The sequence below is a fragment of the Amphiprion ocellaris genome, chromosome 23, assembly GCF_022539595.1.
Source record: "Amphiprion ocellaris isolate individual 3 ecotype Okinawa chromosome 23, ASM2253959v1, whole genome shotgun sequence".
NCBI classification, from domain to species: Eukaryota; Metazoa; Chordata; class Actinopteri; family Pomacentridae; genus Amphiprion; species Amphiprion ocellaris.
Window position 1 is genome coordinate 25,142,909 of NC_072788.1, and position 22,591 is coordinate 25,165,499.

At 42.0% G+C, this 22,591-nt stretch overlaps 1 protein-coding gene, 1 long non-coding RNA gene and 1 pseudogene across 2 annotated transcripts in view; all 3 read right to left on the reverse strand.

Moving 5' to 3' along the window:
• Window positions 1–707, reverse strand: part of LOC129348107 (integral membrane protein GPR180-like) — an 8,961-nt gene extending 8,254 nt beyond the window's left edge. The window contains exon 1 of the mRNA XM_055007602.1: window positions 702–707. Coding sequence (XP_054863577.1) covers window positions 702–707 — 6 coding nt within the window. The remainder of the gene's footprint in view (window positions 1–701) is intronic.
• On the reverse strand, window positions 573–10,621 carry LOC129348111 (F-box only protein 41-like; annotated as a pseudogene).
• A 7,117-nt stretch (window positions 10,622–17,738) lies between these two features.
• On the reverse strand, window positions 17,739–20,922 carry LOC129348113 (uncharacterized). The gene is made up of 3 exons (XR_008600561.1): window positions 20,375–20,922; window positions 20,142–20,216; window positions 17,739–17,874 (listed from the first exon to the last, which is right to left on the reverse strand). It is a non-coding gene; the product is annotated as an uncharacterized LOC129348113 (long non-coding RNA).
• Between the last annotated feature and the right edge of the window lie 1,669 nt (window positions 20,923–22,591).

Genomic DNA, 22,591 nt, shown 5'->3' on the forward strand with positions numbered 1-22,591 from the left:
ATATGCTCCAACTCCAACAGCTGCAGGTGAGGGCAGCTACGCACTGCACACAAAATACACAACAAACACAACACAAAAAACAAACACACAAAACACACAACAAATACACAATACACACACAAAAAACACAACACACAAAACACAACAAACACACAACATGCACAAAACACAACACATACAACACAAAACACAAACACAAAACACACACAAAACAAACACACATAACACAACATATACACAACAAACACAACATTTTGTTAACATTTTTATGCAATGCTAACATGCTAATGTATGTTTTTAATGCTAATACTTGTATTTTACGTTAAGATTAGTTTTTATGCTAACATTATGTTCATGTTTACTTTTGGGCAATGCTAACATGCTAGTATGTATATTTTTAATGCTAATACTGGTATTTTACACTATTATTGTTTTTTATGCTGACATTATGATAGAGTTAATTTCAGGCAACCCTAGCATACTAATGTATGTTTTTAATGCTAATACTAGTGTTTTACACTATTATTAAGTTTTTATGCTAACATTATGTTCGCGTTAATTTTAGACAATACTAACATACTAATATGTGTGTTTTTAGTGCTAATACTTGTATTTTACACTATTATTTTTTATGCAAACATTATGTTAAAATTAATGTTAAGCAATGCTAACATTCTAATGTATGCTTTAAATGCTAATACTAGCATTTTACACTGCTGTCAGTTTTTAATGCTAACATAATGTTGACATTAATTTTTGGCAATGCTAGCATGCTAATGTATGTTTTTAATGCTAATGTTAGTATTTTGCACCATTATTAGTTTTTATGCTAACATGTAGTTTTGTCACGCTATTATTTTATGCTAGTATTACTACTAGTGCTATTTCATTCTTTGTTTGCATACATGTAATCAAAAAATAATGAAAACTGAAACAAAGCACGCTATCAACACTGTGGAGTTATCAAGAATTTCTGGTAACAAAAGGCACCAATCACACGTGTCTTCCACTCACCAACAGTAACCAATCCCTGAGTCCCACAGCCGGCCCCGCCCACACTGAGCGAGCGGAGGTGTGGCCAACATCGACCAATCGTCTGCAAGCAGCGGTTCCCAAACCGAGTTGGTTGTTGGCTGAAAGGAAGAAGAGATGAAGGTAGCATTCTCCTCGAGAGTTTAAAATGAGTTTAATGGGGTTCTAAAGGTTCTAAAAGGTTCTAACGATGTTGTGGAGATAAAAACTCTAAAATATAAAACCGTCCGACAGACTTTAAACTGACCAGGGGTGAGCCGGCGCCACCTGCAGGCTGCTGATGCTCCTACAGCCAGCACCCAGGGCCCAGAGGACCTCCTGACTGAGAGGGTCTGAAGAACTCCTGAAGGACAGGGAGACAGATGGACAGGTGGACAGGTAGACAGATGGACAGACGGACAAGTAAACAGATGGACAGGTAGACAGATGGACAGGTAGACAGTTAAACATACAGACAGGTAAATAGACAGGTAATGAGTTAGACAGGTAGACAGTCTCACCTGTATGTGAGCGTAGTCAGGTTCCTGCAGTAGCAGCTGGCCAACCACAGCATCCTGTCAGTCAGGATGTGAGGACACTGAGAGATGGACAGGTGGAGCAGACTGCCCCCTGCTGACCTCAGCAGAGCCTCCACCCCCGACTCCATACTGCCCCTGAAACACAGAGACTACATTACCCATAATGCTCTCAGTAACCTGTTACTGCTTACAGCTACATCTGACCAATCAGACGACGGCAGCACTCTTGCTGAAATTAGATGGCGTTACCACGGCAACATGCACATTTTTCCTTTTGAAGAGATAAGAAAGGCTTTTACCTTCTTCTCTCAGTGTGACGCAGCGACAGTAATCCCTGACAGCTGTACTACTGGGTATTATGTACTACTGTGTACTACGTATTACTGTGTACTATGTACTACTGTGTACTGTGTACTACTGTGTACTGTGTACTACTGTGGTACTGTGTTACTGTGTGTACATAAAGTACACATGGAAGTATTCCTTGGAATGTTCCCACCTTTACTGCTCTTCATCACTGAATCAGGATCAGTTTAATTTGGCTTTTTGGAGTCCAGTTAAATTCATCATCATCAGGAAATGGAAGGAAAATGGAACCTTAGAGCAGAACGTCCTCAGAAACTTAGACCAAGAAGAAAGAGACTAGACAGGGAGGACACCAAGACCACCTGGAAGAAGGTTCTTTGGTCTGAGGAGACCAGAATGGAGCTTTATGACCATCAGACGACGAGATGTTTGACAAATACACCATCCATACCATCATCACTATGTGAAGCATGGTGGTGGAGGTATCATGATGTGAAGCACGGTGGAGGCACCATCATGTTGTGAAGCAAACAGCCAACGCTTTTCATTTTGATATCAAAGTGTATTTTTTTTTGTAAATTCCTGTCATTAGAAGCCAAATTAAATGGTCCATAATTAATCGTTGAAAACAATAAAAGGAGAATCTGTCTCTGGTTGAACTCTTCCTACTTGTCGCTATAGTTTAATGTTTGTGTTACCGTGTGTTTCTATGGTAATCGTCTCGGGTCTCGTCGACTCGTCGGCTTCGAGGCTTCAGGTTGTTGAGGATCATAGACTGGGTCTGAGTGCACCACTGAGACAGAGTGGTCAGGAACTGCACACAAACACACAAAACATACAAAAAACACATTAAAACAAACATTAAACGCACAAAAAACTCACAAAAACACATTAAAACTGTGAAATGTTCAGTGTTTTGCATCATTTTGTGTCTCTTTGTTGTCATTTTTGGTCCTTCTTTGTTGTAATTTTGTGTCATTTTACATCTTGTCGTTTTGTGTTAATTTGTCGTCAGTTTGTATTATTTTGTGTCTTTGGTGTCTCTTTGTTGAACATCTAAATGTTTTTCTCTCAGATCTTCTGCACATTTTTCCTGTTTCCAGCATCAACTCTACGATCTGTTCACCTGCAGCCTGACAGGCCACGCCCACTGCCGGCTGCCATGGTAACCAGGTAACCAGTGGAGACCATATATTTACATGTTGTATAAGACGCTAGCGGCAGGTGATGAAGATGAAGCCTCCTCTACCTCGGTCGACACTTTGGCGTTCTCCAGCCGGAGGCGTGTCCAAACCGCCGGGTGTCTGGCGACGAACCGCCAATCAGAGCACACCTCGGCCGCACGCAGCAACGAGCGCACGTCCAAATAAGGGAAGACACACAACAGCCCGCCCTCAACCTCAGGGTGTCTGCCCCCAGCTGCCTGTCGCCACGGCGATTGGAGGGGGTGGAGTGCAGGGAGGAGGGAGCATCTGGGAGGAGGAAGACTTTTATTGTGAAAGAGCCTCAGCTTCACCGACTAGCAGACAGGAAACAAGTGTCTTACCTGAACCTGGTGTGTTTGTCCTGGCGAAGATGAGCCTCCTCATCTCAGTGCTGCTCCACAAACCTTCCTCCTCCTCTTCCTCCTCCTCCTCCTCCTCATCCTCCTCCTCGGTGCTGTGGTGACGAAGGTTTCTTCTGTTCCACGTCCTCCCCCATCCTCCCTCCCCAGCCCTGAAGACACACAAGAAGAAAACTATCTCCACCAGTGGCCACCAGTATCTACCAATGAACACCAGTATCCACCAGTTTCCACTAATGTTCACTAGTATCCACTAGTATCCACCAATGTTCACCAGTATTAACCAATGTCCATTAGTGTCCACCATTGTTCACCAGTATCCACCATTGTTCACCAGTATCCACCAGTATCTACCAATGTTCACCAGTATCCACCATTATCAACCAATGTTCACCAGTATCCACCAATGTTCACCAGTATCCACCAATATCTACCAATGAACACCAGTATCCACCAATGTCCACCAGTGTCCACCAGTATCCACCAATGTTCACCAGTATCCACCAGTATCCACCAGTGTCCACTAGTGTCCACTAGTGTCCACCAATGTCCAGCAGTGTCCACCAGTATCCACCAATGTTCACTAGTATCCACTAGTATCCACCAGTGTCCACCAGTATCCACCAATGTTCACTAGTATCCACCAGTATCCACCAATGTTCACTAGTATCCACCAGTGTCCACCAATGTTCACCAGTATCCACCAATGTCCACCAGTGTCCACCAGTATCCACCAATGTCCACCAGTGTCCACCAGTATCCACCAGTGTCCACCAGTATCCACCAATGTCCACCAGTGTCCACCACTGTCCACCAGTATCCACCAATGTCCACCAGTGTCCACCAGTATCCACCAATGTCCACCAGTGTCCACTAGTGTCCACCAGTATCCACCAATTACCACCAGTGTCCACCAGTATCCACCAGTGTCCACCAGTATCCTGTACGTACCAGACCCGGTCCATCCTTCCTCCTGGTTCTGGTCTGGTCCAGGATGGAGCGTAGTGGGGCAGGTGGAGGTGGACCGACCCGCCCTCACAGTCCCACCCCCCCGAGCCCAGAGACAAGGTCCTCATCCTGCCGGTCAGACCGCTGGAGGAGACAAACGAGAGACAGGCCTCCATAACTGTGGTCTTACTGGACCAGGTGTCTCAGGTGTCTAGGTGTTTAGGTGTTCAGATACCTGTAGTCCAGGTGGTCCCCCAGCCGGTAGGACCCGGAGACGCTGTAGCTCCTCTGGACCCAAACACACGGAGAAGACGTCCTTAATCAGACTGTTGGATCACAGTAACTCTGTCTGACTGAATAAAGGTTGCAGTTCTTTACCCGGTTTCCCATGGTCCCCTGCGTCTTGGTGGTGATGATGTCATCGGTGCTGCTGTCCAGACTGCGACCTCCTCGTCCGGCGCTGGGCGGGTACACCTGGGCCAGGTGGTATGGGTCCACGTATCGGTCTCTGAAGTGGTTCTGATGAGAACCCAGCAGCAGCAGTTGTCTCTCGGCTCGGTCAGCTCGATCCAACAACGTCTCGATGAAAACCTGGAACAGTCAGAGGACGGTGTGTCTGGAGCCCTTTAGTTTCACTGTAGAGTCATTTAGTGTCACTTAGTTTCACTGTAGAGTCATTTAGTGTCACTTAGTTTCACTGTAGAGTCATTTAGTGTCACTTAGTTTCACTGTAGAGTCATTTAGTGTCACTTAGTTTCACTGTAGAGTCATTTAGTGTCACTTAGTTTCACTGTAGAGTCATTTAGTGTCACTTTGGAGCCATTTTGTGTCATTTCTTTGATCTTTTGGGGCTCATTTTGCATCAGTAGGTGCTGTTTTGTGTCTCTTTAGTGCCATTTTGTGTTTTTTTTTTGTTGTCATGTGATGTCACTTTGGTACCGTTTGTGTCTGTTTTTGAGGTTTTGTGTCTCTGTAGTCACTGTACGTCTCTTTGTAGTCATTTTGTCCCACTTTTGTATCATTTTGTTTATTACTGATGTCATTTAGTGTTTTTTTGTTACGTTAGAAATTGTCACTTTTGTATACTTTTGTGTCACTGTCATTTTGTGTCTTTTTTGTTTTTATGTCACTTTGGTGCCATTTTGCATGATTTTGCATTACTTTTGTGTCTTTGGTGCCATCTTGTGTTATTTTCTGTTCCGTATTTTTTGTTCCTTTGTTGTAATATTGTGTCCTTTGGTGCCATTTCATCACTGTGTGTCTTTTTGATGTCATTCGTGTCTATTTTTGGGGTTTGCGTCGCTTTGTAGTAATTTTGTGTCCCCCTTTGTATCATTTTTTGTTATTTTTGTATCATTTTGTTACTCTTTTGATGACATTTTTTGTTACTTGGTTGGAAATTTTGTCACTTTGGTGTCACTTTGTGTCCTATTTTTGGGTTTTGTATCTCTGTGGTCACTTTGCGTCTCTTTGTAGTCATTTTTCACCACCTGTTGTTCTCGTTTTGTGTCTTGTGTCATTTTGCATCGTCTCTTTATTTTTCATCATCTATCGTTCGTTTGTTGCTATTTGTCTTCACCTGAAGTCTGGACTTGGCTTCAGCCTCCTTCTCCTGCCGTCTCTCTCAGAAAACCACTCGATGTCGACCATCTCCCTGCAGAAGAACACATCAGTAAAAACCGCTTCGTCTAAAAATGGCTTTTATGGAAAATAATTCTGAGGAACAAAACTCAGACTGACCTCAAAACAACCAGCCTGAGGCCTCGCTGTCGCCTTCCATCTATCACCCCACAGCAGTGTGTGTTAATGTGTGTGTTACAGTGGTGTTACAGTGTGTTAGCGGTGTGATGCAGACTAAATGTGACGTGTCCTCTCCCTGTCTGTTCAGTCCTTTACAGTCTCATCAAAGACCACACATGTACTACATGTGTGGTCTTTCTGTCTTAGTTCTTCAGGTTCTTGATGGGTTTTCATTCAGGACTTTGGGGGGACCAGTCCTAGAACCTTCATTCTAGCCTGATGGAACCATTTTTTTCTTACCACTGAGTACTTTCAGACCAATTATGAGTCATTTTTACCATTGGTTTAAAATAATTTTGGACAGGTTTCAAGAGTCCATTTAGAGAGGTTTGGTCATTTTGGGCAAATTTTGAGTCATTTTGAACCAATTCTTAGTCATTTTGGACCAAGTTTGAGTCCTTTTGGACAAATTTCAGTCATTTTGGACACAATTTTAGTCATTTTTGAATAAATCTTAGCCATTTTTAACCACTTTTTGTCATTGTGGACATTTTTTGGTGTTTTTTTTTGTCCTTTAGGCAGAACTAAAGACCTTGAGATACTGACCGGTGCTGTTCGTTCAGCTCTTCTTCTTTTCCTTCCAGCTCTTTCTTCAGTCGCTCCATCATCTCCACGGCAGCTGAGACTGAAAGGGTGGAGATCAGAGCTCAGATCGGGGGTTGGGATCGGCTTACCAGAGCGCTGACATTGGTCCACCCACCTGTCTGGACAGGTACGCCGCCTTCTCCTCCACCTCCAGCTTCTCTCCCCTCAGACGCTCCCCGTCCCGCCTCTCCTGCTGTAGCTCCGCCTCCTCCTCTGTAGCTCCGCCCTCAGGCCGGCCCACCCGGCGGTTCACCCTCTCCTCCACCTCGGCGAACGTCCGGGCGAGTCCTCCGGTCGAGGCCCGAGCCCCAGCCGCTCCTCCAGCCGATGCCCACCGGCAGCCCCAGAGAGACCCCCGCCTCGCCAAGCCTGCTCCCCAGGAAAGGGAGTCCCGAGGCCCGGGCCAGGGCCAGAGCGGTGGAAGGGTCCTTTGGAGGCCGGCGGTCCCAGGAGCCGAACATCTCCCTGAGCAGCCGGACGGAGGCCGAAGACGGTGCCAGGTCCAGGCAGGCCAGAGGCAGGGGGAAGCCGAGGGGCTCCGTGCCCAGAGAGGAGCTCTGGTTCTGGGATGCGGTGGGGCCGGGGAGGGGCAGCAGAGCACCGGGTCTGGAGCTTCGGACGCGAGCCTGAAGGGTACGTTTCACTTTTACTCAATCTGGTTTAAATCAATAACAAGCATAAAATTTAAAAAAAAAAACTGATGTTGATCAAATATCCTGACTATGACCAAGCATGGAGGTAGCGGTATCATTATTCTATCAATTTAAGTGACTGTAGTCTGAGTCAGAAAGACCACAAATGTAGTTTGTGATCTTTCTGATGTGGTTCTTCAGGTTCTTGATGGGTTTATTCAGGACTTTGGGGGACCAGTCTAGATTTTGGGCAAATTTTAAACCACTTTGGACCAATTTTACAAGTCATTTCGGACAAGTTTGAGGCGTTTTGGACAGATTTTTGAGTCATGACTTGGGTCTTCAGGTTCTTGATGGGATTGTTTTGGCACCAATCTGTCATTTAGCATTTAGCATCTGACTAAATATAACTTGTATAAATCTGCAAAACAACATTTTGTGAGATTATTTACCATTTCTAAACCCTCAGTATTCACGATTTCATATTTTATTAAGCATATTTCAGATATATTCAGTAAAATTAGGACTAATTCTTCTGTCAAATATAAAAGAACGATTGAAAATTAATTTATATTTATAAAAATTAAGATTTATGAAGGGAAACTGAATTAGTTTTACCAAATTACCAAAACTGTGTGTTTTTTTAGGGTCAACGTGTAAATTATTGTTGTGAATTTACTCGTTATGCGTCAACAAACAATAAAACATCATTCTCTGTGCAGTAGAAGTAGAAGTATTAGTAGAAGTATAAGCAGAAGTACTGGGTACCTGTGAGAGCAGCAGCAGCGTCTCGTAGGTGTGTCGGCTGACCAGGTGCGACCGGAGCTCAGGTATGGACGAGAAGAGATGCTGGTCTCCACAGCGAGGACAAAAGTAGGACGACATGACGACGAGCTGCAGGAGGAAGAAGAAACCAGGTCAGAGCCTCGTCTTCATCATCATCATCATCCTCCTCATCAGCAGCAGCACCAACATCCTCCTCATCCGAGGCTCATCTGAGGAGGAGGAGGAACGTTTTCACGGATGGACAAGCAGGAAGAAAGAGATTCTGGGCGTGACTCTCTCTCTCCTGTTCATGTGGGCCTCGCTCGCCCACCGTGACCTCCTTTAACCTCAGATACGCTGTAAAAAATACACCGTTAATACTGTAAAAAATACACGGTTAATACTGTAAAAATATAGTTAAAATACTGTAAAAAATACACCGTTAATATTGTAAAAATACACCATTAAAATACTGTAAAAAATACACCATTAATACTGTAAAAAAAACCACTGTTAAAATACTGTAAACAAAATACACAATTATAGTACTTTAAAAGTACACAGTTAATACCGTGAAAAATACATTGTTAAAACTGTAAAAAAATACACATGTAAAATACTGTTAAAAAAACCCATTAAAATACTGTAAAAAAACACAGTTAATATTGTAAAACAAATGTGCTGTTGTCTGCTTTAACCATTGTAGTAAATTACACATAAAAACTAATAAAATAAACAATAATTATTATGTAGACCTAAAAAAAAATATAGGGGCTGCACAGTGGTGTAGTGGTTAGCACTTTCACCTTGCAGCTAGAAGATCCCTGGTTTGCGTCCCGGCTTTCCCGGGATCTTTCTGCATGGAGTTTGCATGTTCTCCCTGTGCATGCGTGGGTTTTCTCCGGGTACTCCGGCTTCCTCCCACAGTCCAAAAATATGCTGAGGTTAATTGATCATTCTAAATTGCCCGTAGGTGTGAATGTGAGAGTGATTGTTTGTCTCTGTATGTAGCCCTGTGACAGACTGGTGACCTGTCTAGGGTGTCCCCTGCCTTCACCTGAGTCAGCTGGGATAGACTCCAGCCCCCCATGACCCTAGTGAGGATTAAGAGGTGTATAGATAATGGATGGATGGATAAAAAAAATATACAGTTTTATTTCATTTAAATCCGCAAAACAGAAAATTTTTTTAATCAGATATTTGACATTTTCTGAAAGAAAAGCTAGTAAATAATTCTTTAAAGACTTATTTCAAAGAGTTCCTTGTTTTTCAAAACATTTTTTATTTAAATACAAATAATATCATAAAATCCCTGGAAAAAATAATAATTTATTGTTTTAATTTACATGTTGACCGTAAAAATAATAACTAAAAATACCAGGCAGACTGTGAATAACATCCTCAGCAGATTTCTGGTTTTGGCCATTTGTTGTTTTACTTCATTTAAATCAGAAAGAAATCTCTATTTTACAGTATTTGTTGGTATTTTTACAGTCGTACATTTAAAGCGGCAGACTGTCACTGGTTTTAAGAAAATATTGAATTATTTATTTGTGTTTTTTGCGGGTCGCTGAGCAGCTGCTGCAGGAAAACTATGAACCTTTTAACCGACTGTTTCTGAATATTTAATGCCACAAAATATGAATATTTATGAAGAGATCTGTGAAATTTTAGTCAATTTTAGTTTAAATTAATTTAAAAAACAAAAAGTCGACCCAAATTCTGTAGGTTTGAGTCTGAAGAAGAACATCTGAGGAAATAATAAAGATAAAAACATGACATATGACAAAAAATCAAATGAATCCATGTTGAAAAAATATGTTTTTAGCAAACGAATAAACAATAATCCAGGAGTATATATATTTATATATTTATCGCAAAAATAACAAAAAACAATATTATGTTATTATAAAATGCAAAAGTCTTGAAGAAAACAATAAAAAGGTGATATAAATCCAAAAGAACACAGACCAAAAAAATGACAAATGCAATTAAAGTTGAAAAAAATATTGTATTAAAAAAAAAGCAAAAAATATTCAGCAAAAAGCAAAAATCCTGATGAAAAATGCAGAAAAAAGTGATCTAAATGCAATAGAACAGAAAAAAATACAATAAAAGGTTTTAAAAATTGGATAAAAATGCAAAAATAATAATTAAAATTAAATAAAAGAACTCTGATAAAATGCATAAAAAGAGGGAAAAGAGGAAGTGCGTCATCAATCCGGATAATAACCGTTGAAACGTTGAAATAAATCACTCACCTGTCGATACCTGTGATTATCGATGGGTGATGTCACTCTGTCTGAAACGATCCGTCACCAAGCGTCACATCCAGACTGCGGTTGTCATGGTAACCCGCTGTCCTGCTCACCCACCGATCAGCTGATCGATCGATGATCGTCTCTCAGGCCGGTGACCGGAGGCTCGTGCAGCAGCAGCAGCTGTTCAGCCTCCCGCTGCAGCGCGCAGCCGCCACCTGCTGACGTAGGAGCCGCGTGACGTCATTCAGTGTGTTTGTTATTTTTCTGAATATTATTATTAGTTTTATTTTTGTATTGAACATTTTAATAGATTTAGCATTGTTTTTTTTAACAGATCTTTATTAAAATATAAAATAATGAATAATTGTTTAGATATAATTTTGAATTTAAATATATAGTTTTGTATTTGATTAAAACGAATAAAACTCTATTATATTATAATGAAATATTAATATTTTAACAACAATAATTATAATATTTACATCTAATTTCAAAATATTTCAACATTAAAAATATTAAATGAAAACAGCAGATAAAATAATAAAATAAACAGCAAATATTTCATCATCAATAGCAGCAGAAATAATCATTTATTTAGTTATTATTATCTTCATACTTTTATTATTATTATTATTGATCTCATCATAGTTTTTGTAAAAACACTGAAGATGAAATATAATTTTAAAAAATTCATAAAAAAAAAAAATAATGATAATCATAATCAAAATAATAAATCTAATAATAATAATAATAATAATAATGATAATAATAATAATAATAATAATAATACAAATAATAATAACATTGATAATAATAATAATAATTAAAGCTGCAAGCAGCGTTGGACGGGTCCTCGCATCCTTGCTGGTCGGCGAATCCACGCACGTCCACCAGGTGGCGCTGCGACCGAGAGTGCATGTCGGCCTATGGATGCGATGAGGGCCGGACTCTGATCACACACGTAAAATTTCAGGCAGATTGGAGCATATTCAGGCTACTTCTAGAGCTTTTCCTGTCCATCCACCAGGTGGCGCTGCGTCTGAGAGTGTATATTGGCTTATGAATGTGATCAGGGTTGGACTCTGATCACACATGTAAAATTTCAGGCAGATCGGACCATGTCCTGGCTAGTTATAGAGCTTTTCCTTCCATCCACCAGGTGGCGCTGCGTCTGAGAGTGTATATTGGCCTATGGATGTGATCAGGGTTGGACTCTGATCACACATGTAAAATTTCAGGCAGATCGGACCATGTCCTGGCTAGTTATAGAGCATTTCCTTCCAACCACCAGGTGGCGCTGCGACCGAGAGTTTATGTCGGCCTATGGATGTGATCAGGACTGGACTCTGATCACACCTGTAAAGTTTGAGGCAGATTGGAGCATGTTTAGGGCAGTTACACAGCAGTTGATGTTTCATGGCGAAGCATCAAAATTCACGAGGCCGCCATGGCCACGCCCTCAGACTTAAGGTGAGCATTTTGATAACTTTTGATCACCCATGCCTGGAGTACATCCTGGCCGAATTTCAGCTCTCTTGGTGTTACACTGTTTGAGTTTATAGCTTTTGAAAATGTCTAAAAATGAGCCAAAATCGTCAAAACGTATGACATATAATTCAAAATGGCCGACTTCCTGTTGGGTTTTGGGCATGGGTGTCAATTACATTTTTGTGTGTCTTGACGAGTTACATATGCCTACCAAGTTTCATAATTCTAGGTGACACGTACTGGCCGTAGTAACTGTTTGAAATTTTCCAGGTGGCGCTATGGAGCCATTTTGCCACACACATGTGCAGTTTCCCTAAAATATCAAACGGGTTGCCGGTCCAGATATGTGTGGTAATTTTGGCGAGCATTTGAGCATTTTTAACCTGTCAAAGAGTACTTTGTTTATTACGGCAACGATACGTTGCCACGGCAACAGTGTTTTATGAATCGTCAAAATCTTCAAACTGTGGCATCGTCTTTGCATGAACACTCAGCTGACCAATTTTCAAGATGATATGACAAAGTTTCCGGCAATGGTAGGTGCAAATGTAATGACAATTTCTTCCTGTTGCCAATAGGTGGCGCTATGAGTATTTCTACATTTATGAGTGTGGATGTGTTCAGACTTGGACTGGTGTCCACCATATCAAGTTTGGTCCAGATTGGACGATTTCCAGCTGAGATATTAATAATTCAATTTTCTTGGCGAGAAATCGAAATTCGCGGTGCCGCCACAGACACGCCCTTTGATGTTGAGCCACCATTTTCTCTGGGGATCATCATCAATGTGTTCTGGCTTATGTCACCAAATTTGAGGTGAATCTGATCAACCTGCTAAGAATAGTACATCAAAGTGTGAAAAATGTCAATTTCCTGCTACCACAAGGTGGCGCTATGACTGTGAATGTATATAACCACATGGATGTCATCAGGGCTGGACATTGATCACACATGTCAAATTTCAGGCAGATTGGACCGTGTACAGCTGAGTTAGACACCACTTCCTGTTTCATGGCGAAGGATCCATTTTTTTGGGAGTCGCCATGGCCACGCCCTTTGAAATGAGATGAACATTTTGATACCTTTTCATCAGTTCGCGTGTTTGCATGTATTGGCCAAATTTGAGGTCTCTCGGACTTATCCCCGATGAGGGGAAAAGGCAATTCAACCGTCAGGAAAAGAAAGAATAATAATAATAATAATAATAATAATAATAATAATAATAATAATAATAATAATAATAATAATAATAATAATTCCTAGCATTCCAATAGGGTCTTCGCACCAGTCGGTGCTCGGACCCTAACTAGAAACACTGACTTTAACAGTTAAATGCAAGTCAACTCAAATCAACTCAACTTTATTTCTAAAGCGCTTTAAAACAGCAGCCGCTGAAACAGAGTGCTGTACAATAAACAACGAAATAAAACATTAAAACAATAAATAAAACATACACATATTAAGACAGCAGCACAATAAAACAGAAGCAGAGTCTCATGCTGTGTTAAAAGCCAGTGAATAAAAATAGGTTTTAAGTTTGGTTTTCAAAACCGCCAGTGAGGGAGCCTCTCTGATGTGCATAGGGAGATTATTCCACAATCTGGGAGCAGCAACAGAGAAGGCTCTATCTCCTCTGAGCTTCCTCCTAGACCTCGGAACCTCCAGAAGCAGCTGAACAGCTGATCTGAGGGTTGGTGAGGAGGGATGAGGATGGATGAGGATGGAGCAGCTCAGAGAGGTAGGGAGGGGCCAGACCATTTAAGGCTTTAAGAACAAATAAAAGAACCTTCAAAGCAACCCTAAAGCGCACGGGGAGCCAATGGAGGGAGGCTAAAACAGACGTAATGTGCTCATATTTTGGAGGGCAGCAGCAGCATTCTGAGCCAACTGGAGACGCGCTAGAGCAGACTGGCTAAGAACAAGAACCGCATCATCCCCAGAGTCGTTTGCCAGGAGAACATCATTAAAAACCCGTAGCAGTGCTGACTCCGTGCTATGCAGAGTCTGAAAACCAGACTGAAAAACCTCCAGTACGTTGTGCTCATCTAAAGAGGACTTCAGCTGGGCATGAACAACTGTCTCTAAAATTCTGGAAAGAAAGGGCAGCTTGGAGATTGTTCTGAAGTTAGATAAAACTGTGGTGTCGAGGCCAGGTTTCTTCAGCAGTGTTTGGACTGCAGCGTGTTTAAAACTAGTGGGGGACCACGCCAGTGGACAGACAGCTGTTAATGACGGTTAAAACTGACTGCCCAATACATGGAAAAACCTCTTTTAAAAAGTGAGGCGGGATGGAGTCGTGAGGGACCCTTTATGTGGCAGACAGTGTCTATGAAAAACGACAGAGTAACGGGCTGAAATTTATGGAGCCCAGCCGGGCAGCAGACAGAGGCAGAGGGGTCGACGGCAGGAGCTGAGATCAGAGCCCTTGTACTAACAACTTTATCAATAAAAAACTCCTGAAAGTTGACGCACAGTTCGATGGATGCTTCCTGGCAAACCGGCTTGGGAGCATTTAAAACTGAGTCAGTGGTATTAAATAAAACTCGAGGGTTGTGGCAGTTTGACTCAATGACTCCAGCTAAGTGAGCCCTTTTGGCTTCCTTAACCACAGTCTGATAGTCTCTCCAGCGGTCTTTTCAAATTAAAAACGACACTTGCAGCTTGTTCTTCTTCCAGCTGCGCTCAGCTCTACCACACTCCCTCCTCACTGCTCCAGTTGCGTCGTTGAACCAGGGCTCCAGTTTTGCTCTACGATGTGCAGTCTTTAAAGGAGCCACGGAGTTCAGAACACCTTGACAGAATAGAATGGAACCATGAGCTGAGTTCCTCTGTATCCATAGAGGATAAACTAGAGGGGACGCCGAGCTGATTAAAAGCAGCGGAGAAGCGACCGGCAGAGAGAGAGTTCAAAAACCCGACAGTGCCGAGCAGGAGTGCTGGATTTAAGACCAGCACACGGAAAGCTGACATTAAAAATCACAGGCTTATGATCAGAGAATACGTTATCACTGATCTCAATATTCGACACAGACAATCCATAAGACAGAACCAGGTCTAGCGTGTGTCCGTGTTCATGTGTGGGACCCGACACACACTGAACCACATTAAAAGAGGCAATAAGACTTAGAAAGTCCTTCACCAGCCGCTTATCGGGACAGCACACACGAATATTAAAATGCACAATATTTCTCCTGTCTGGATTAAATTTCAGAAATACAGTTTAGATTTACTAAATATTCCAGGAATTCTTGCTCTCAGTTTGACCATAGAAATGAACTTGTTGTTGAGGCAGTTTGTGTTTGAGTTTTTCTGCCTCGAGCTTCATCACCAGTGATGTTCAGGACTCATTCTTGTATTTTACACTCTCTGATGTTTTCTTTTCTTCATGTCTAGTGTGTGAATCATTTCTGGTTTGTCTCTTCAGTGTCTCATGTGGCCCTGCAGCTTCTCCTCCTCCACCTCCTCCTGAAGCCTTCATCTTCTTCATCATCAGCTGCTCAGTGACTCTGTTGGACGTCTCACCGTGTGGCAGCAGCTCAGGTCAGTGGTGAAGATCCTCTTTATCAGCTCCACACCCACAGACGTAGTGAACGCAGCGTCTGTTGTTGTGCTAATAAGAAGCTGCATCTGAGCAGCAGCAGCTCTGTTCACTCCAGCCTCAGTCACACATGGAGTCAGAGCAACACTCTGTCAGAGCTGATTCCTCAATGTTAGATCTGATTAATCTCTCTCTAGTAACAGGTTATGTACCACAGGCTTTTAAGGTTGCTGTAATCAAACCTTTACTTAAAAAGCCCACTCTAGATCCAGATGTTTTAGCCAACTATAGACCAGTTTCCAACCTCCCATTTCTCTCCAAAATTCTGGAAAGAACAGTTGCAAATCAATTATGTGAACATTTACAAAGGAATAGCTTGTTTGAAGAGTTTCAGTCAGGCTTCAGAGTGCATCATAGCACAGAAACAGCTCTGGTGAAAGTTACTAATGACCTTCTCATAGCGTCAGATAATGGACTGGTCTCTATACTTATTTTATTGGACCTTAGTGCAGCATTCGATACAATCGACCACAAACTTTTATTACAGCGACTAGAACATTCTATTGGCATTAAAGGGACAGCACTGGACTGGTTTAAATCCTACTTATCAGACAGGTTCCAGTTTGTGCATGTCAACAATGACTCTTCTGAGCATACTAGGGTTAATCATGGAGTTCCTCAGGGTTCTGTCTTAGGACCAATACTGTTCACATTATACATGCTTCCCTTAGGCAACATTATTAGGAAGCACTGTATTAATTTCCATTGTTATGCTGACGACACTCAATTGTATTTATCTATGAAGCCAAATGAAACTAATCAGCTAGCTAGACTGCAAGATTGTCTTAAGGACATAAAGACCTGGATGACCTATAATTTCTTACTACTAAATTCAGACAAGACTGAAGTCATTGTATTTGGCCCCAAACATCTTAGAGAATTGCTTTCAAAGCATATAGTTACTCTGGATGGCATTACATTGGCCTCCAGTACTACTGTGAGGAACCTCAGAGTTATCTTTGACCAGGACATGTCCTTTAACTCGCACATAAAACAAATCTGTAGGACTTCCTTTTTCCACCTGAGAAATACTGTGAAAATCAGGAACATCCTGTCTCAGAGTGATGCAGAAAAACTAGTCCATGCATTTGTTACTTCTAGGCTTGACTACTGTAATTCCTTATTATCAGGTTGTCCCAATAGCTCTCTGAAACATCTACAGCTGATCCAAAATGCTGCAGCCAGAGTACTGACGGGAGTTAGCAAGAGAGATCATATTTCTCCTATATTGGTTTCTCTTCATTGGCTTCCTGTTAAATCTAGAATAGAATTCAAAATCCTTCTTCTGACATATAAAGCTCTTAACAACCAATCTCCATCATATCTTAAAGACCTGATAGTACCATATTATCCTAGCAGAACTCTTCGCTCTCAGACTGCAGGCTTACTTGTTGTTCCTAGAATCTCTAAAAGTAGAATGGGAGGCAGAGCCTTCAGTTATCAGGCACCTCTCCTGTGGAACCAGCTCCCAGTTTGGGTTCGGGAGGCGGACACCCTCTCTATTTTTAAGACCAGGCTTAAAACCTTCCTTTTCGACAAAGCTTATAGTTAGGGCTGACTGGGGGACCCTGACGGGGTATGCTGGTGTTTTCATTTGCACAACTGACTTCCCCTCTTGACGTCCCTTTAGTTTGCCCCTAGTTATGCTGCTATAGTCCTAGACTGCTGGGGAACCTCTCTTGATGCACTGAGCCCTTCTCTAACTACCTATGTATTTACTATATATACCATTATTGCATTACATTCACTCTGTTTCTTTCTGTGTCCTTTCTCCGAGTGTCCCTGGTCCCAGAGCTGGATGCTGGATGCTTCAGATGTGTGGCTGTGTTTTATGGTCCTTGTGTCCCACCCCCCCACCTCTCTATCTCTACCCCTCTATCTCTACCTCTACCCCTCTATCTCTACCTTTCTACCTCTTCTGTCCCTCTCAACCCGCCCGGCCAGCAGGCAGATGGGTCCCCCCACATTAGAGCCGGGTTCTGCTCGAGGTTTTTTTCCCTGTTAAAAGGGTGTTTTCCTTGCCACTGTCGCCTTTTGGCTTGCTCTGGGGGTCAGGCATATGGGTTCTGTAAAGCGTCTCGAGACAATTTGACTGTAATTGGCGCTACATAAATAAAATTGAATTGAAAATTGAATTGAACTGAGAGCTCTCAGCAGTTTTCTACCCATTTAAGAACAGGACAAACCGAACAAGCTGTTGTATCGATTTGTCCACGATTTCCTCTCATGTGTCCATTTTAAGGAGTTTGCAGTCAACCAAGGCCGACTCAGAATCACTCCCACCGGGAAGATCTGTGAAGGAAGGTCCACCCGGCTGGTCCAGAAGCTCCGGTCCAGCAGAGCAGCGTCAGGATGGAGACGTAACCGGGTGAGTTAACTAGAGAGGCGACACATTCACATAGAAAATCCAACAATTCCTTCTGTTTTTACAGTTTGTGACTCTGGTAAATGGTGTCATTTTTCAAAGCTGGTGGGTTTTGGGCTTCACAGATTGAACCTAAATGCTTTTCTTAAACAAACTGCTGAGCTGCTGCACAGTGAAATGTTTGAGTGGAGCTCAGGATGAAAGCATCAGAGCTGTTTTACATGTTTTTATGTTCAGCTAATATCATTTCCTCTGGACAATGTTTGTGGTGTTAGAAGTGGACGTTTGTAGGGAGTTTTCAGTTGTAATACTTAAATGCATAAATATTTGCAGTGGTGGTTTCACTGCAAGCATCTACTGATGTCACCAGTGAAGTAAATAAAAACAGCATTTGTTGAACTTTACGCCTCTCAGTGTCTGCAGTTAGTTTAGCTGAATCAATGCAAAGATATTTCTATTTTTCTACATGACAGGAATGTCAGTGAAATCCAAATGCTAAGAATAAACAAGTGATCTGCCTGGTCACAGATCCCACTTTAATCCAAAATAAAGACTTTGCAAGGAAATGAACTTGAAATATGAGCCACCAGTAAAAGTTGTGATCAGACAGAAGGGCCTGTATTTTATCTTTGGAGAAGATTAACATGTAAGTTTGTGCAGCTGATCAGTGGTGAGGCCTGTGGATGACTGGAGATGTGTGTGGACACTTAGACGAAGCAGCAAATGTGTTGAAAATGAGTTGTCTTCTCAGAGTCTTGAAGATGTTTTGTCAGAGCTAAGAAAGAAGTAAGAGATCCTGCAGGTGATTGTTGAGTGGTGTTGAGGAATTTGAATGTAGAGGAATAGCAAAGAGATTTTGAAGATATTTAAGCCATAAGTTGTATTTTATTTGTTTGCTGTTCTCTCCCATTTGTAGTGAAGAGAAGTGATTTGACATGAAGAATGTGATTTGTGTGGCTTTGAAATTGTGTTAAAATGTAAAAATGAGTGATGAGGAGAAGAGTGTGACTTTTTAGTATTGTGTTTTTTAGCGTGTTCTTTAAAAGTTGTAGGTAGATTATCTTCTTTTTTTGATTTTGTGGATTGTTTTTTTTCTTTCAGTGTTGATGTCACCGCCTTGACGAATAGAAGAAAAGGGCAAAATTTGCCAAAAATGTGCCTTCGTGCCTTCGTGCCTTCGTGCCTTCGTGCCTTCGTGCCTTCGTGCCTTCGTGCCTTCGTGCCTTCGTGCCTTCGTGCCTTCGTGCCTTCGTGCCTTCGTGCCTTCGTGCCTTCGTGCCTTCGTGCCTTCGTGCCTTCGTGCCTTCGTGCCTTCGTGCCTTCGTGCCTTCGTGCCTTCGTGCCTTCGTGCCTTCGTGCCTTCGTGCCTTCGTGCCTTCGTGCCTTCGTGCCTTCGTGCCTTCGTGCCTTCGTGCCTTCGTGCCTTCGTGCCTTCGTGCCTTCGTGCCTTCGTGCCTTCGTGCCTTCGTGCCTTCGTGCCTTCGTGCCTTCGTGCCTTGTTTATGGGTAAATCTCCTGGTTTTCCTTTTTTCCAGTGACACTCCACTCCAGACCACAACCTTTCCACTCCACTATCCCAGCGGGGATTCGAACCGTGACCGTCCACATGACAGACACACACCCTCTGTGTGAGCTATCTGTCACACAAGGTCCTTGGTGGAATTTGTTGTAATGATGGTTGCAAGAGGTTGTCATGCAGCCAAAGTGTAAAAAGAGCCTTGAGCTGGATTCAAACCAAGGACCTCCTGGATGAGAGGCAGATAACTTACCACTGCGCTATCCTTCCTACTGGGTGTAGCTGTTAGTTTTCGTAAATGATGGTACACAAAAGTATTAAGGAAGTGAAGATAATAAAGGTACTAAGGTACCGGGGAGGCAAAAAACTTACCTCTACACCACCTGTCCTACAAGATGTTGCTCTAACTTTGCTTAAATGATGCTATCAATTAGTACTGGCACAACCAAACGACAAATAAAAGGTGTGAGTAGAGATCTGAATCATGTGAGGTTTGTTTCTGAGACTGAATACACCTGATCTCATCTGATCTGCAAAGCTAAGCAGGGTTGGGCCTGGTTAGTATTTGGATGGGAGACTACCTGGGAATACCAGGTGCTGTAAGCTTTTTACTTCTCCTCACAACCTGAACAACACACTGCTAGCGACAGCTATCAACTAAAACCTCTTGGTTTCTTTATTATACACTCTATGAGGTGGATAAGCTGCAGCTCATGCTGATTTATTGCTGCTTCTGGTTGGAGCCAAAGAACAAAGGCTTCACCTGTTGGAGCAGCTGATGTCCTGCAGCCTCTTCACCACAGAAAGCCTCTGACAGCTTCAATTCTTTACACTCTGACTGCAAGACACCAATCACATAGGAACATTTACATGTATGGAACAAAGAGCTGAGCTGACACTCAACATATGTTTGAGCATTTATTGATAAAGACATTCAAACATGTCTAGAGATAGAACACCAACGCACGGTGTAAGAAAGGTCAGAACAGACTTCACCTGCTCAGGAAACTGAGGTCCTTCGGGGTGCAGGGAGCAATTCTGAGGACCTTTTATGGTTGTGTGGTGGTATCAGCCATCCTGTATGGACTGGTCTGCTGGAGCAGCAGCATCACGGCTGCAGACAGGAAGAGACTAAAGAAACTGGTTAAGAAAGCAAGCTCTGTCCTGGGCTGGTGGTAGACAGGAGGATGATGACAAAGCTGTTGTCTATCATGGAGGACATCTCCCACCCCCTGCAGTTAACAGGACCATCACCGGCAGCTCCTTCAGGGACAGACTGCTTCACCCACGATGTTTGAAGGAGGTCCTTCCTTCCTGCAGCAGTCAGACTGTGTTCAATCAAGCCTGCTCCCAGTAGTTCAGATCACCCATGAAGTAACTGCAATAAAATGTAAATAAGTCAATATGTGCAATTTCACAGGGTTTTTTTTTTTTTTACAAGCATTTCTATTTCTTCTCTAAGGAGAAAGCATCTATTTATATCTGTGCACTGAGTGCTGCTTTTTTTTTTTTTTTTTACTTTTTTTCCTATCTGCTACTGCCACACTGAAAATTTCCCCACTGCAGGATCTACCTATCCATCCATCTATCTATGGTCCATCTACCTCCCTACCTATCTATCCATCCATCCATCCATCCATCCATCCATCCATCCATCCATCCATCCATCTATCCATCCATCCATCCATCCATCCATCTCTCTCACAGGTGTGGGGGTTGATTCACCTGTTCTCAATCACCTTAATCCACGAAGGCCCGGTTCTTCATTCTTCCGCTCTCTGCCAGACCACAGACTTTGAAACCAGAACCTTTCTCCTACAATTAGTCTGGTTTCCCCTTTTTGTTTTCACCTTGGTTTAGTTATCCTTTCTGTGTTGGTTTTAGTTTCATTCGTTAAATAAACTCCTTGTAATCTTTGACCTGTGTCTGCAGATGTCCTGTGACACCAATGATCCCATCTGATATTTAGCATGTTTTCAATTATTGGTCCCATTTCTTAAAAAAAAAAAAAAAAAAAAAAAAAAAGCCCCCTGAAATCTGATCAGATAAATGAATGTGAAACTACTTTGGGTCTGCTGCAGCTGCCTCCCTCTGATCTTGTTCCTGCCCACAGCACAATCTGATCAGTGAAACACTGAAGGACAACTTCAGCATGTAAAACATAAATAAGCAAAGGCTGCAACTCGTGATTATTTTAATTTTAACTTAACTTTATGTGCTGTTCAAAAACTTTATTTTTTCTGCAAATGTGTAGTGATTCCAAATCTTGGTTATTGAGCTCCTTGATTACAAAAAAATCTGTATCGACCCGGAAAAAAAACAAACATGTCAGGCACCCTATGATGTTAACTGTTTGCCTGAATGTTTTTGTTTAAAATCCTCAGTAATAACCTTTGACTGGTTGCTCTTAACCCTGTAAAACTCACTGCTGCAAAAATACAACATCAGCTTATTTTTTAATTATTATTTTCTATTATATATATCTGAAATAAACCCTAATCTGTGGGTCTGACAGCAGCGTGAGGTCAAAGAAGCTGCCATCAGCTGCTGCACTTCTGTCCGTCCAGCAGATGAAGCCATGGAGCTGCAGTCAAGTGAAGAGCAGCACAAGGCAACCACCACTTCCATCCACTGACGCATTCAATTTGACTGACGCTAATGTTTTATTGACTTCCAACCACTAAACCAATATGATCACTGATGCACTGAGCTGAAGAAGTAATGTTACATTTCAAACATAACTGGGGAAATAACCGAAACTTCTTCCTTAGGAAAGGAGAAAGTATAATAGTATAAAGGCAGTGCAAGAATAAATAAGAAAAAAACGGTGCAAAAATTGCCCATAGCATTATATACAGATGACTTTATTCTTAAAAAAAAAAAAAACAACAAACATGTAGAAGACTATATACAGAGGATCAGGTTTCAGGTATAGATAGATCGACAGATGAATCCTTACTGTGAAAATATTTAAAGACATTGAACATTGTGCAATATAAGGTCAGTCAGCAGCCTCAGTTCATGCACCAAGAAAACTTTTATGCATTTTTTAAAAATAAATTTTCTCCATTTACAAGGCAGGGAGATAACCGAAACTTCTTCCGTAATAGTTCCTGTTTAGTTTGTATGCTGTGGTGTCAGGATTACTACACGTGGAAATGAATATCAAATTAAAATCATTTCCATATCTTGACAAGTTGTTGCGATCAAAAA